This window comes from Pleuronectes platessa, chromosome 11 (assembly GCF_947347685.1).
Source record: "Pleuronectes platessa chromosome 11, fPlePla1.1, whole genome shotgun sequence".
NCBI lineage: Eukaryota > Metazoa > Chordata > Actinopteri > Pleuronectiformes > Pleuronectidae > Pleuronectes > Pleuronectes platessa.
In genome coordinates, this window is record NC_070636.1 from 9213206 (window position 1) to 9229213 (window position 16008).

The 16008-nt window shown below is 42.5% G+C and overlaps 2 protein-coding genes across 3 annotated transcripts; one reads left to right on the forward strand and one right to left on the reverse strand.

Annotated features, from left to right (window-relative positions):
- Positions 1 to 1393: 1393 nt before the first annotated feature.
- slc5a6b (solute carrier family 5 member 6) lies at positions 1394 to 10167 on the reverse strand. Of its 2 annotated transcripts, XM_053435147.1 has the most exons (16): positions 9902 to 10167; positions 7914 to 8367; positions 7696 to 7761; positions 7191 to 7242; positions 7041 to 7108; positions 6517 to 6671; positions 5586 to 5726; positions 4899 to 5028; positions 4573 to 4661; positions 3863 to 3975; positions 3531 to 3601; positions 3340 to 3426; positions 2758 to 2927; positions 2567 to 2673; positions 2371 to 2492; positions 1394 to 2010 (listed from the first exon to the last, which is right to left on the reverse strand). In XM_053435147.1, the coding sequence occupies exons 2-16, from the start codon at positions 8259 to 8261 to the stop codon at positions 1864 to 1866; spliced, it is 1866 nt and encodes a 621-aa protein (XP_053291122.1). In that variant the 5' UTR covers positions 8262 to 8367; positions 9902 to 10167; the 3' UTR covers positions 1394 to 1863. The 2 variants fall into 2 exon arrangements, with proteins under 2 accessions (XP_053291122.1, XP_053291120.1); XM_053435145.1 differs by having other exon boundaries at positions 2567 to 2927.
- Positions 10168 to 10761: 594 nt separating this feature from the next.
- cenpo (centromere protein O) lies at positions 10762 to 15469 on the forward strand. Its single transcript, XM_053434875.1, has 6 exons — positions 10762 to 10902; positions 11026 to 11180; positions 12763 to 12937; positions 13027 to 13298; positions 13601 to 13760; positions 14566 to 15469. The coding sequence occupies exons 1-6, from the start codon at positions 10881 to 10883 to the stop codon at positions 14673 to 14675; spliced, it is 894 nt and encodes a 297-aa protein (XP_053290850.1). The 5' UTR covers positions 10762 to 10880; the 3' UTR covers positions 14676 to 15469.
- The last annotated feature ends 539 nt before the right edge of the window (positions 15470 to 16008 follow it).

Here is a 16008-nt window from a genome sequence, read left to right on the forward strand (position 1 = left end):
CATCTCAAGGAGCACCAAAAAATCCATCATCAGAAAATGGAAAGAATATGGCACAACCGCAAACCCCCCAAGACAAGGCCTTCCACCCAAACTGAAAAGCTGGTCACGGAGAACATTTATCAGAGGAGCACCCAAGAGGCCCATGGTAACTCTGGAGGAGCTGCACAGATCCACAGCTGAGGTAGGAGAATCGTGTACTCCACAAATCGGGCTGTTATGGAAGAGTGGCAAGAGGAAAGCCTTTGTTTAACGGGTACCATAAGAAATCCCATTTGGAGTTTGCCACAAGCCATGTGGGAGACATGACAAACATGTGGAAGAAGGTGCTCTGGTCAGATGAGACCAAAATTGAACTTTTTGGCCTCAATGCAAAACGCTATGTGTGGCGAAAACCCAACACTGCCCATCACCCTGAGCACACCATCCCCACAGTGAAACATGGTGGTGGTAGCATCATGCTGTGGGGATGCTTCTCTTCAGCAGGTACAGGGAAACTGGTCAAAATTGAGGAAAAGGTGGATAGAGCTAAATACAGGGCAATCCTGTAGTCTGCAGAAGACTTGAAACTGGGGCAGAGGTTCATCTTCCAGCAGGACAATGAACATAAACATACAGCCAGAGCTTCAATGGAATGGTTTAGATCAAAGCATTTTCATGTCTTAAAATGGCCCAGTCAAAGCCCAGACCTAAATCCAATTGAGAATCTATGGCAAGACTTGAAAATTGCTGTTCACAGACGGTCTCCATCCAATCTGACTGAGCTTCAGCTTTCTTGCCAAGAAGAAAGGACAAACATTTTCATCTATAGGTTTGCAAAGCTGGTAGAGACATACCCCAAAAGACTTGCTACTGTTATTGCAGCGAAAGGGGGTTCTACCAAGTATTGACTCAGGGGGGTGAATACTTATGCACCCAACAGATGTCAACTTTTTTGTTCTCATTATTGTTTGGGTCACAATAAAAGGTATTTTGCACCTTCAAAGTACTATGCCTGTTGTTTTGATCAAATGGGAAAAAGTTTGTTTAAATCTATTTGAAATCCAGTTTGTAACAGTACAAAATTGGAAGAGGTCAAAGAGTGTGGAGTACTTAAGCAAGGCACTGTACCTGCCTCACCTCTGATGCAAATTTACTGCTGGTAGTCGGCACAACACAAACCTCATTACAAAATATTTGAATAATATTTAAATGATGGAAGGATCACATGGAATAAACACATACTCCTGAAGTATGTATTTATTTCATATAATAAATGTTATGTTTGTGCGTTTGTTGAAGAGTTCCTTATGACTTATTTAGGAACATGAAACTCGACTCACGTCATTCCATATGCAAGTGAGCCTTGAGGGTAAAAAAGCTTTTATCACAAAAAGAGCAAAAAACTATGAAGATATTAAATACAAAATCTTTATTCTTTCTCAGAAACGTTTTTTTTTTTTAACATTCATGAAGCTGCAGTAGTGCTGAACAACAGTCAAGTATGTGCAGTAGAAAATCCAGTTATAAAACATTTCTGTTGATGTAAAGTTCACTGGATGTTGATTCTCAGACAGCAGCATCTTCACATGTTTGGACCCAACTGCGTGTGATCCAACGTCACGGTATGAAAATCAAACATTTGATTATCAGTCAACCTCTGAGGCTCAGCTGCACGATCGTCGATCTTTTATGAAACACCATGAAGAGGCCAGTAGACTATTCAAAAACAACTTCTGACTAAACATTGTTTAGCTTTCAGCGTGCAGAAGCATTACAGTGCAAATCTCAATCTCTAACCACAAATTCAACAGTATATACGATTGTGTTGTTTGGCAAAGTGCTCTGTCCGATGAGGTTTTCTAACCCGACACACGAGAGACTTCATCACACGGCTGTTTCATGCTCCACATAAGGCGTCTGAGCATCCGGAAGAAAGCTCTCCGTCTCGTCCTGAGATGCTCCGTCTTCTCGTCGTGAGGCCGATCCGTTATTTTCTTTGGATTGCGGAGGCAGCGTTTGTTGTGTTGAGAGCTGCAAGAATAAGGGACACATTAAAGAACTGATTTACACTATTCACAGCCAGGACGTAAAACACTACAATTCTACAACGACAAATGATTTCGCTTCATGTCAGCTTAGCCAGAAACAGTGAGCGCAAGTGTGTGTGTATGTGGAGCTGATCTGACAAAGGTCAATAGGTCATAGTCAAAAAATGATGGTGCAAAAAAAGAAAGAAATGTCTGTAAACAATAAAGAAACAATCAAAATCTTATATTGATCAGGAAATTATTCAGTAGCCGACAGAACTACAGACACGATCTGATATAGATGGGGAAATGGGAATTGTTTATTTTTGAGCAAATTGAAGCTCATTCTGTCATTTTATCTCACCGTCTGTCCCAGTGGAGTCACACAGCACAGCTTCTTTTTCAGGTGTTCAGGTAGAAAACACAGCAGTTTCCCCATCAAGGGAAAGACTGTGCCTGGTGTCACGTCCTCCTCTTTCATAGGACCTGAAGAGAAAACATTTTAAAGTCAGACTGAAACGATCTGAAGAGCAGGTGTAAATGTAAAAAAACTCGCCTACCTGTGAGAAAGCTGATGATCAGGCCTATCACAATGACTGTGAAGCAGTTGAACGCACTGTACCACATGTAGGACAGGGAATAAAACCGCTTCAATCCAGTGGGTCGGCTGAAGAGCAGAGAGAGAGGATTAAGGTTGGGATATGACCGCAATAAACATATTAACCACACACTCACACAGGGTAATCTATACCTCAGATTGCTGCTGATTGCAGTCTGAATGACAGCAGTCAGGTTGTCTGACAGCAGGTCGACTCTGCAGTTAGGCGGCGGCGGCCTCGTGCCGGGGCTACGAGTGAAGATGCTCCCGATGCCGACCCACAAAGCCACGGAGAGGCCGGCGCCCAGACCGGCCAACGCTCCCTGGAGACAACAGCAAAAACCAATGATGACTTCAACAGTCTAGCCAGTGGCTTCCAACGTCAGAGTGGTTTCTGTATGATCCCATCCAAACAAGAGGCAGGGAAACACCATTTGGGAGCTCAACCTTACTCCACATGTTCGTGAAGGCTGCTGAGACTCTCCAGATAATCTCAACTCTGGTTATCTCACCCTCTCAAATGCAGATAAAGGACAGTGGTAAAGTTAAGGGCCACGGCTGTATTATAAGGTTTTAAAAAACAACTATTGGAGTATTTTGGTCATTATAAGATTTGATTACTAAGCAGTGATTATTATGTCAAGATCATTTTGACCAAAGTAGGCAGAACAGTAACCAAACAAGATTACACTGTATATTGCCTCATGCCGGATGTCACTGGGATGTGGGACTTACAGTGGAGTTGGCCCAGGGGAAAAACATCCCGAGAGAGAACACACCCAGAATAGGACCCCCGACCATCCCGAAGATTTTTAAAGCCACCTGGAGTTCAAACGTCAGAACAATAAAAACACTTATTAGAATATTCAGTGCAAAATTAGTGAGAAAAGTTGGTTATTATTTGTTCATACAAACTGTGAGCTTACCTGTAGAACTGAATCACCCATCAGGTGGGTGAGATAGGCCATTGCCAGACACAGCAGCCCATAGGACATAGCTTATTGAGGAGACAAGTAAAAACATTAGAGTTAAACTTTCATTTATTATGCAGCTATACAGGATTTTTTTTCTGTGCATGTAAAGGCTCTTCTAAGAAAAAAAAAGAAGGCCAAAGTCTGTAGCAAAAGGGTTTTTCTCTTCTCGAGAAGACTTTGAGAAAAATGTGTTGGCGTTCCCGGCCTTTGTTCCATAAAGCAGCTACTTCCTTGAGTGACATGTGACGTACCCGCCCACCAGCCACCAGCTTCAGAGAGCTCACCTAAGGCTTTGGACAGCAGGATCGCTCTGGCCTCCGTCATGGCTGGAAAATGTGGTTTGATGAGGTCTTCCATTGTCACAGTGGCCAAAGAGTTGAAGGCAGAGGAGATGGTGCTGCAGGGGAAAAACAAAAGATAAGACTTATCATTAGGGGGGTCTCTTCATCAAATCATCAAAGTATTTTAAAATGTGTATTTGACACCAAATTGGCAGATTATGAGGAACACCATGCTCAAACTAATGCCTAATACATCGGTCCTGTAGTAAATTCTCACTTCAGGATGTTTATAATGTTCAAAATCATTGTGCAGGATATATTCTGTATTACTTTCAGTAAGTATCAAATAAAAATGTTAAAATGCTTGAATAAGGTTAACAAAACATAGTGTAAACGGTGAGGTTTTAATGTAACTGAGCTCAAAACGTCCCGAGAATAAAGTGCAACGTTTATTCAGTGTGACTTTTACTCAAGTCAAACCTCGTCAGGGATTACTACAGCTCCATCAAGAGTGAACTGAATCGTGAAATATTAAATTTGGCTATTTAATAGCTGCCTGTGCAACTGGGCTCTTTACAGCATCTTTCCTGGTTTTGGTAAAAGGGAGACGACCAAACTTTGATGCTCTTATGTTGTTTTGAACAGGAGGTTCAGGGCGTCTGAGACCAATTGGGTAAAAAAGACTGAAAATAAAACTGGGTTGAGCGTCGTACCTGAGAGCTGCACTGAATAGACAAGCAACAAACAGTCCGGGAAGTCCAGGCAGACCCTGCAGCATGTCCATCACAAAGTATAACACCATCTGCGGGAAATACCCCATTACACAATTTGCAGGAAACTTCAGTTGGTTTTGCATGGATGTGAGTAACCGAAGACAAAATACAATCCCTAGAAAATGCAAATAGTCTAACGGCTGTGGATTTGCTGTTAAGCCTACTGTTTGAAAACAAACTATATCAAATATCATTTCCTCATTTCCCAGAAGATGGAGCAAAAAGCTAGATGGAAAACAACTTGGGGGGGGAAAACTGAAACTCACCGCATCCGTGGAGTGGGAGCCCAGTTTGTCGGAGTGATCTTCGCCACAGTAACATGCAAACATGACCAGGCCCATCACACAGCTGAGAGCCAGAGCCAGCTGCAAGGAGGGAAACACCATGTAGCAGGACCTGCACAGAGGACAGTGGATTTAAATGTATTTACTCCTGAATCAAACTAGTGAATAAAGATTTTGACCGGATGATGGTACAAGAGTGATCATTTGAGTTATTGGAATTTACAGTCGCTGCTTAGGACATTGAATAATTGCGACTGCATTATAGGTTCTCAAATAGTCCGATATATTCAACTGTGAAACAAAAATATCATTGTGCTATAGGAAAAGTCAGGGGGTCACCACGGTCAGTGTAAAAGCACGGTGACACACAAGGGAATCTCATCGCGTGCTGAATGTGGGCAGTGCGGTGTGACACCAGTAAAAGTGCCAAGTGGGGATATTTACAATGCAACTAAATAGGAAAAGGTGATTCATAATGCAAATGAACCATAAATGTCATGTAGATAGCTGGAAACTTTACATAATTTACAGTTCTACTCGTAACTGTTCAAACAAAAGCCAACAGAGGTTTTGACTTTTGAGTCTGTTGGTTTTAATGTACGGTTTGCTTTAATATCAAATTCTGTAGTCTAAATCTACAGAAACGCTGAAAGGCTAACGTCCGTGTACCTGACAGCCTCCTTCTCTGTGCGCGAGCTGAGATATCTTTGCACCTGAGTCTGGTTCACTCCGTACAGGGACAGCATGAGGAAGATCCCGCCCACCCCCAGAGTCCAGAATGTGTGTCTCTCTGTAGGATCTGGGTTCAGGCTGAAAACAAGAGGGACAACACAACACAAAGACACAACTTTAACAATTCAGAAGAAAGCTTTAAATCAAACTGAATTACAGTCACTGTTGTTTAAGGATGTCATAATAGAAAGTGCATGCACAGGTAAATATGATGAATCTGACCCCGGGAACATTCAGGACTTTAGTCAAACACAAAGTTCTGTCGCTGACTTAACTCATTCCTTCCTTCTCTATGGTAAAGGTGCAAATCAGTGAAATTAGCTGTTATAGTGTAGCTGTTGGGAGGTAGCTACAGCTGAAGAGACCAACTCAAGATGGGAGAGTCAGGAGCTGGAATTCTTCTGGAGGTGAAGGCTGTTCACAATCCTCACATATTAGTGTATATACCACTATATGTTATGTATATTATATTACATTTGTACAGGAGAATAGTGCCTGTCGTATTCCACAGATACACCCCTCTCTCTCCAAGCCAAACCCAAGGTCAGGTTATAGATAAACCTGACCTTGAATGGGTGACGCAAGTAGAGAGGGAGATATACTGGGATGCTGAGGGAGACATCTTCAGACTGCGTGGGTAACAATTGCTCATGTTGCTCTGTTAGCGTTTGTATATTGTTCCACCTTCTGGTCCCCTTAATGTATGAAGTCTACATCAGCGGCTGCCTGAGTTCTCCTTTCACCAGCTTCCAGAAAACTTTCATTACCAAAGGCTAATATAGTTTTTGCTGCCCCACTCAGTTGAGGCGTGAAGGTTTAGTGGCGAAACATCCATGAACCTTGAAGCTCCTGATTGACGATGACTTACTCAAGACCAGAGATGCGGTTTCCCTCCCAGACTTTCCTCCAGACTTCCGACACTCCTCCAGACTTCTGCACCCCGACCACGATGACAGCCAGCTGCCCAGCGAACATCACAAGTGTCTGAAAGACGTCTGTCCAGATGACGGCCTTCAAACCACCCTGTCAGGAAAACAGAGGACACATGACCCCGATACATGCTAACATTAAAACACTAATTACTATATTTACACTTTATATTAATACATAACATCTTGTAACTGTAGACTTTTCTCTACAAATGAATCATAAACCCAGTTTTGGAGGGTTACCACCTTTCTAGGATAAAATGTATTGTATTTGGACAATATCAAATGGAATTTTATATGATTTTGAATGGTGATTTATATCGTCACAACATTGTACACAAGTTCAACAGAAGAGTGAATGAATCTTAGTGAACGAGTCCTGAATGAGCACTGATGAAGATCACAGATAATAAATCGAGAACATTGAAGAGTCAGAACATCTGGCTGTGTGATAATATCTCACCATTGTTGTGTACAACGTGCACACGAGCCCAGTGGCCAGCACTGTTCCCCACAATTCAAACCCAGTAACTGAGAGAAAACAAAGACACAGTCGCACATGAAATCGCTTCCATTCAGATTTCCTGAATCAGAGAAAATGTATTTTTCTTACCTGCATTAAGTGCAAAGGCAGGAGTGTAAACACAGACTCCCATATAGATAACCTGCAGCAAAGTAAATCAAATGTGAATTATACATCGAATTTACAAAAAGGTATAATAATGAAGATTCTGAAAACCAATAAATAGATGCATCAATCCACCCGATTATATCAGAGCGATAACAAAATGTCAAAAAGAAATATGCTTATTTGCTTTGCTATGTCTAAAGGAAACTGCTCCTGCTCCACACAGTTAAAACACATGTAATTTTTACACGTGTATAGTTTCTTTATAGCTGCAACAAACATGTTATAACAACAAGTTAATCACTGAGACATGAGTTATGACAATCTTCTCTTTTTAGGGGAAAAATGTCGAACGGTTCATTTTACCTCAGACATCACTGATTCAGTTTCTTTATCAATGTCATAATTCTGTGTTTTTGCCATCTGCTATATTTATTAAAAGCTTGTTGCCAACATATAAACTGCACTGAGGTACTGGGACTGAACTCACCATCTGACAGATGAAGGTCAAAGTTCCACAGATACGCACTGCTTTACTGAAGCGCATTTCGAGATACTGTGGAAACAAAATGTCAGTCATTTAGAACAAATAGATTTACATTTCTCACTTTATGACTGGACACTGGGATTAACTCCACGTTTCACTCAGTTATAAAAGTTGACCAATTATCTTATATATTCTTCCTGGAAAAAAATTCAAGTTTAAACCTGGTAAGTGCTGAAGAGCCGCAGTCTGTAGAACACTGGAATGTAAACTTGAGCTGGAATGAGAAGACCCAGAAAGTAGGCACAGCCGATGAACCAGTACTGAGTCCCGTGGGTGTAGATCTCCGCCGGCACGCCGATGATCGCCACGGCGGACTGGAACGAGGCGATGAGCGACAGGGAAACAGGAAGACAGTGCATGTTCCTGTCTGCCATCAGGAACTCCTGTGTGGTGCGCTGACGGCCGCCGGACAGGGCGTAGTACAGGCCGATGCCCATGGAGGCGGCGAGCAAGATGGCAAAAACCACATAGTCTACCACCGTGAAGTGCTTGTGGTCGGAGGGGTCCATTGTGATCGTCTCCTGGCTGCAGCTGGAGAAGCTGTCTTCCTCCCGCAGTCGCAGAGTCAGACGGATGAGAAGCGTCTTCGTCCACACCCATCAGGAGGGTCCAGCCCTGGAGAGAGACAAGACGCTGATTAACCTGATTTGACCAATAGAAAATGATTGCTATTCGCAGCCCGAATCCTTTGAGAAGGAATAGCAGAAAATGGACATTTCTTTTAGGAATCATAGAAGGGTTTAAAATCAACATAAAATATTTTAACGGAAGCTGGGACTGTTGAATTTGACCAGTTTTATTGGAAGATTCCTCAAAACAATAAACTGATTATTAGAACTTCTGGTTTATTTTTTGTTGATTCTCGATTAAATCAACTAAACACTGCTGCTTTAGTTGGCTTAAGAATCAAGCCCTCACACGCTGGATCCCCCCGAGCTGGTTTTTTCAGATTTTTTCATTCCCAGACGGAAGATTACTTTACCGTCAACTAAACTGACCTGTTTGTGTCAGTTGTTACATGAGACGACCTTCTGTCTGTGAAATGGGAAAAATCAAGGTCAGACAACCCTGTGTCAACACCCTCCCAAAACTATCCTGATCCAAAAATACTGAGCGTTGCTTTGGAAATGTGGAAGGTTCAAGGTCAAGTCTCCAGTTACTCCTCCTCCCGCTGTGGTCGTGTGTACGGAACCCAAAAGACAAACATCAGAAACAGAACTCTGTGGATTTTACAGGTCAACAAGCATTGTGGACAAACGTTTTTTAAGTTTGTTTCCCCCAAGGTTACGTAGTTATACTTATTTAGCATTTTGCATTTGTAAAATCACATTTATGAAACATTATGGGCCAAATAAGGCAAATAATAAGCTGGCTGAAAAAACTATGTATTATGGGGCTGTGGTAGTAAATTGATTGGATGATAATGTTGTGTTGACACAGATAAATAAAACAAGACGGTGGTACACAAATATTAACTCTTTTACTCAGGTTAATTGTTTTGAGACACTTTTCAAACCACTATGTCAACGATGAGCTTTTTCTAGCTTCTTACATTTATATGATTTTTGTATTCTAGAAAAATTCAATTGGAAGAGATGATCACGGTCTGTGGGAAATGTTGATCGCTAAGATTGCACAACAATTCCAATGTCATCGAAAAAACAAGGAAATAAAGAAAATAATTAGGAGAATGTCCCATAACGATAGCTAATGATTATTTCATAATAAATCTGTCGGTTTCTCAATTCATTGTTATCAAACATCTGGCGACGGACAGCCACAACGTTTTCATTTGTCTGGTCACAAAATGTTGTCACAGAGAAATTGAATTTACCACAATATCAAATAGAGAAACAGAGAAAATCTTGACATTTGAAAAGCCAGAGAATGATTGATTAATAAATCACTTATCGAATGAGTTGCTGATTGACTGATGTGTCGATACACTGATCAAATACAACCCAGAGATAAACAAACCACTAATAACAGTAAGGTCACAATACACTGTGATTAGGTACTAAAGAAATGAATAGTAACAGCTGCAATACTGCAATTGAACAAGAGGAACAACAAATAGAAAATAAAACTTAATCAACATCACATCATGTTGGCTAAATGAGTTTGGTAAATTTGAAAACAGGACACTCACCTTTACATGTCAGCCCCGCTGTGGCCAGACTGGGGCGCCATGCTGTTTACTGGGGTGTGTTCAAGAGAAGCAACGTTATTTCGCAACTACTCGACTGAATATTTCCAACAGTAAAAACGGGATCAGGAGAATAAACACTGGCTGAACTCTGTACTTAGACGAGCCTGAAGTGTTCTGGGTCATAAATTGTGTTCGTGAAGTCTGAAATAAGCCCACCGCCTCTTCGCAGCTCACGACTCCACGTGATCAGGCTGTTTTGAATCTAGTTCCGGGACGAGGTTAAACATGTAGGCGGGTTAGCCAGCGCTGCATTCACGTGCTCCTCGGACAGTTTATTTAGCAGGAAAAGTGTTCCTTTTCAATAGTTGGGTCCGAAATCACCCACTTCTCTTTATTGGCTATAAAACTCACCATACAAAGGAATATATAAATATACGTTATCAATTTTGGACACAGCCAATGTGTTCATGTGCTTTTACGTTATAATTTAGAAACAATATGAGATAATTTTTTTCTTTCTTTATAAAAATAGAATAAAATAAAGAAACAAGTTACAAAGCGTTTCACAAGTAAAAATACATATAAGGTAACATAATGCAACCAAGATATCAAGCAACAGATGTGAGCCACTTCAGGCAATGATGTCCTGGCCTTCTTTATAAATTCTATATGCAATACGTGACTCACGCCTTTTAGCTTAAACTTTCAAACATTTAATTTCTGAGCTCACGAAGCTAACAACTCGTAGTCTTTGAAAACAGTTTGTGTGTACTCACAGAGTTGTGAGGGGGTGTTGACGTGAGTTCGTCAGAAAATAGTTTTTTCCAATTACTTCGACAACACGTGAACGCAACATCAATGACGTTTCAGAAGCCGCCAAACTAGAAATACACACAACTTGTAGCGAGTGTTTACACAAAGATAAACACATCAATAAACACATCGTTAAACACAACATAACGGAGACAACTTAACAAACATGGAGGGAACGTCAACCAAAGGTAACTGAGGCCGCGGTGAGCTACACAGACTGGGAGGGAGTTTGTTGTGACTGTAGCAGCTAATGCTAACAGCCGTGTGTTTGAATGGGAGCCACTGAGTCCGTGTGTGTGTGTGACCCGCAGGAGGAGTCCTGAGTCTCCTGAGTCTCCTGGAGGTCCAGGCGAGGAGCCGCAGACATGTCCCCCCGCAGAGGAGCCGCGTGAAGGAGCTGAGGGCGGAGGCTGAGGCGCTGAGGGTCCGGAGAGAGCAGCTGAAGACAGAGATACAGACACACCAGGTGATCCACACAGCTACAGACACATCAGGTAGTTCATAGAGCTACAGACACATCAGGTGGTTCATAGAGCTACAGACACATCAGATTAAGACAGAGATACAGACGCATCAGGTGATCCATTCAGCTAAAGATACATCAGGTGGTTCATAGAGCTACAGACACATCAGCTTAAGACAGAGATACAGACACATCAGGTGATCCATTCAGCTAAAGACACATCAGGTGGTTCATAGAGCTACAGACACATCAGGTGGTTCATAGAGCTACAGACACATCAGCTTAAGACAGAGATACAGACACATCAGGTGATCCATTCAGCTAAAGACACATCAGGTGGTTCATAGAGCTACAGACACATCAGGTGGTTCATAGAGCTACAGACACATCAGCTGAAGACAGAGATACAGACACATCAGGTGATTGTTGTAGATAAAGTCACATCAGGTGATTCATACAGCTACAGACACATCAGGTGGTTCATAGAGCTACAGACACACCAGGTGATCTATAGAGCTACAGACACATCAGGTAGTTCACAGAGCTACAGACACATCAGCTGGTTCATAGAGCTACAGACACATCAGCTGAAGACAGAGCTACAGACACATCAGGTAATTGATGATGATGATACAGACACATCAGGTGATCCATACAGCTACAGAAACATCGGGTGATCCATACAGCTACAGACACATCAGGTGATCCATACAGCTACAGACACATCAGGTGGTTCATAGAAGTACAGACACATCAGCTGAAGACAGAGATACAAACACATCAGGTGATTGTTGGAGATATAGTTATATCAGGTGGTTCACAGAGCTACAGACACATCAGCTGGTTCATAGAGCTACAGACACATCAGCTGAAGACAGAGCTACAGACACATCAGGTAATTGATGATGATGATACAGACACATCAGGTGATCCATACAGCTACAGAAACATCGGGTGATCCATACAGCTACAGACACATCAGGTGATCCATACAGCTACAGACACATCAGGTGGTTCATAGAAGTACAGACACATCAGCTGAAGACAGAGATACAAACACATCAGGTGATTGTTGGAGATATAGTTATATCAGGTGGTTCATAGAGCTACAGACACATCAGGTGGTTCATAGAGTTACAGACACATCAGCTGAAGACAGAGATACAGACACATAAGGGGATTCATACAGCTACAGACCCCAGGTGATTCAAACAGGTAGAGACACGTCAGGTGAATCATAGAGACACTGCTACATCAGGTGAATCATAGAGCTACAGACACATCAGGTGGTTAATAGAGCTACAGACACATCAGGTGAAGACAGAGATACAGACACATCAGGTGATTCATAGAGCTACAGACACATCAGGTGAAGACAGAGATACAGACATATCATGTGATTGATGAAGATACAGACCCATCAGGGGATTCATAGAGGTACAGACACATGATATCTATTGAGGAACATCTGGTGCAGATCCCAATTATAAATGTAGGTGTGCTGAGGGGACTGTTGGGCCTTGTGAGAGCTCTGCACTTCACTGAATACTGCACTGCATGCTGATGGCTCGTTGTCCTGTGACAGAGTCTTCAGAGACTGAGGACGTCGTTGGACAGACAGAGCACACATGACGAGGAGGAGGAGGAGGAGGAGGAGGAGGAGGAGGAAATGGATGAAGACTCTGAGAACTCACAGCTACTGAAGCTGATGGCCAGACACACACGAGTGAAAGATCTTCTGCTCGCTCATCACCTCATCGGTACCAACCATCACCTGTGTCCTTGTGTATAGACCATTCTCATCAGTGTGTCTTGACAATCCTCCTCATGCTTTTGCTCACGTCACCAGGCGGGTACGACATCGTCAAGACGCGCCACGGCAAAGGAGTGTGCGTGTCTGTGGCGACGGCCTACGAGGGCGTCTGCCTGGAGACCTACAACCTGGAGATGGACCTGAAGCCGACGCTGAGGATCTGTCGCCACAACGTCCCCCCATTCGTTCCCCTGAGCAGCCTCGCCGAGCAGGGCGACATGCAGACGGACATTCGGGCTTTTCTGGAAACACTCAGCCAACACCTCAACGCCTTCGCTGGGCGCAAGCAGCAGCTGAAGCTTGTCAAGGTGCCAGGTTGAGTTCTGATAAGCCTGAGACACCTGCCTCTATAGCTGCTAAATGATATAAAAAAAAATCTGGCCTCTAGTGGTGATAACAAGCAATTGCATCATTAATATGGTTTAAAAAGGCTTCCTTTTTTGATAAGGTTAATTGAGTTTAAAAAGACGCTAAAGGTTGATATACAACTGCTGAATTGTGCTTTAGCATCTAAACCAAAACATAAAGCAGAACAATTATGCAGCTATAACTCAAAGCAGCTTTTTTTTTAACTTGACCCTGACTGACTTTGTCCTCCGTCCGTTTGCAGGAGCAGCACAAGACCATTGAAGTGATGGAGAGCAACGCCTTGTGTTCGATACTGGTGCTGATGTTCACTGTGCCGAAGACGAAGACCGCCATCCTCTGCACGCTGAACTACAGCGACCACACCGCATGTCTCCCCACAAGAGTCCAGTTTGAATGTGATGGTAAGTTTGCGTACTTTTTATTGAAATCGTGTGATTGCACCCAATGTGATCCAGACTTTAACTTACACACACAGCTGAGCACTGTTTCACATTCAACATTTCTGTAATTTATCACCAAGCACTAATTCTGTCTTATTCTTTATATTAGCACATTCGATTTGAGAAAAGAAGTCAAATATACACTTTGACACTTCATCAGTAGCTATTTCCATAATTAAATGACAAATATTTTTATGGATATTCTCTTTGGGACCAGCTTGAAGAAATCACCTCTAGCTGTTTATGGGTGACACAATAATTATTTTCTTTAAAATAACAAATAGTGGTAAATAAGCCCACATTGAACTATCTGATGAACTTATCTTGTTCCACCAACAGCACAAAACTTCTATGTAATGAGTTCACAGCTCCTCTAAAGGTCTTTATATTTGGTTATGACGGTTTATCTGTGCTGAAGATTATTCAATTCAACAGAGGATTAAACTGAAACTTTTCACCGTCAAGTTTCACTTCCAGCCACCTGACTTTCAACGGACTAAACAAATAGTAACTGTATCAGAGGGGAAACCCTCTTTCTCATCACAGCTCTGTTACACATCAGCATTTAGGAAAGTAAAAGGATGAATTATATTAATAATTTAAAGCAGATTAGTTTGTTGAATAGGTTTGTTTATGGTAATAAACTAAGAAATGTCGTTATAGAAAGTATTAAACCTAAAATATTAAAACATCTACCTTCCCAGCAAACATGTCAAGACCAGGACCCACATGCCTTTTGTAATATGTACGTATATTTCTTTTTCAGTCAAGGAGATTCTTGAGTCCTCAGAGTGGAGGAAAAACTGCAGCCTGCTCATGGAGACTCCGCTGCACAAAGCGTTGATGACCATGAAGAAGATGGGGAATATCGTTTAATCACAGGTTATGAAGTACAGATATCTAGAGAGAGTAGATGATACATTTGTGACGATGACTTTCAGGTTCCTCTATGGAGGTTCCAGTATGTCTACACTGCTTCTGTCTTTCAGACTCTCTATAAACGCCGCCACCCTCTTGTGTAACGTTTCTCTCTGAAGCCGCCTCACCCTCTCCAGTTCCTCACGGGCTTTCCGCTGTTGCCTGGCCAGTTCTTTTTCTGATATCGAGTCGATGGTTGCAATATTTTTCATCTGCATGAGCGACACGTTGCTCTGGACGTAGCCTCGGTGTCTCACTGGACTCGTGGGCTCGGTGGACGGCAGCGGCGCCGATATCGACCGACTCTGCTTCACCTCCTCCGATGCATCACAGTGATGCTTGGATTTGCTGGAGCACAGTCTCCTGCCGTCGGACGTGTGAACGCCTCTCACGCGTGTCTCCGTGTCCCTGTGCTCTCCGATGTCCTTCATGGCGATGCTGCCTGTGGCTTTGGGCTCGCACACTTTCACCATCACCACTCGTCTCTGCTCTTTTATCAGCGAGTCCCGTCTCTGCTGCAGCATTTTACAGGTGTAGCGGAACTGTTTGTCCAACGTGCTCAGTTTCTGCTGGAGATCCCTGTGCGCCTTTTGGTTCAACACTCTCAGCTCTCTCTGCAGAACCGCTCGCCTGTGAACTGGATCCATCTGTATAAGACCTAGATGGAGAAATACATGTTTTTACGCCATTTCCTTTGTCATGTTACTCTTTATAATAAAAAGCAATGTCGTTACCTGATGTGCGTGCATCATTTCCCAGAGTGCTGCTAGACAGTCTGCTGCTATGGCTGTGTGAGCGTGTGTAATATAATAGCCCCATTGTATCTGTAATTATGTGAATGGGATTGTTGGTTAATTGCAGTGAGGTTGGATTTCAGGAGGCCTCCACAGCCACAGAGCTTCTTGCACGCTCCCCAATAAATACCGATGTCACATGATCGCTCAACGTTTGAGATCCCCAAGTTATACTTTAGGTTTCAGGGATACAACTATGTTCAGAATACAAAGGCTACATCTACACTTTTTCAATAATAGATCAAATATAGTATAAGAGAAAACCACTGCAGGCTAGTGTTAGTGTCTTTAACAATAATGTAATGAGGCTGTAGAGACACTGAGATCATGAGTTCTCCAAAAGAAACTCAAAGCAAAACTTCCTCCTTATATTCCCATGACAATACTTTATGTTTTCCCTCCACCAGAGCTGGAATAATGATGTGAGAAATTAAACAACCTCAATTTTATTACATGGTAAATTATTTAAGTTGTATTTAAGCCACAATCTTCTGGTT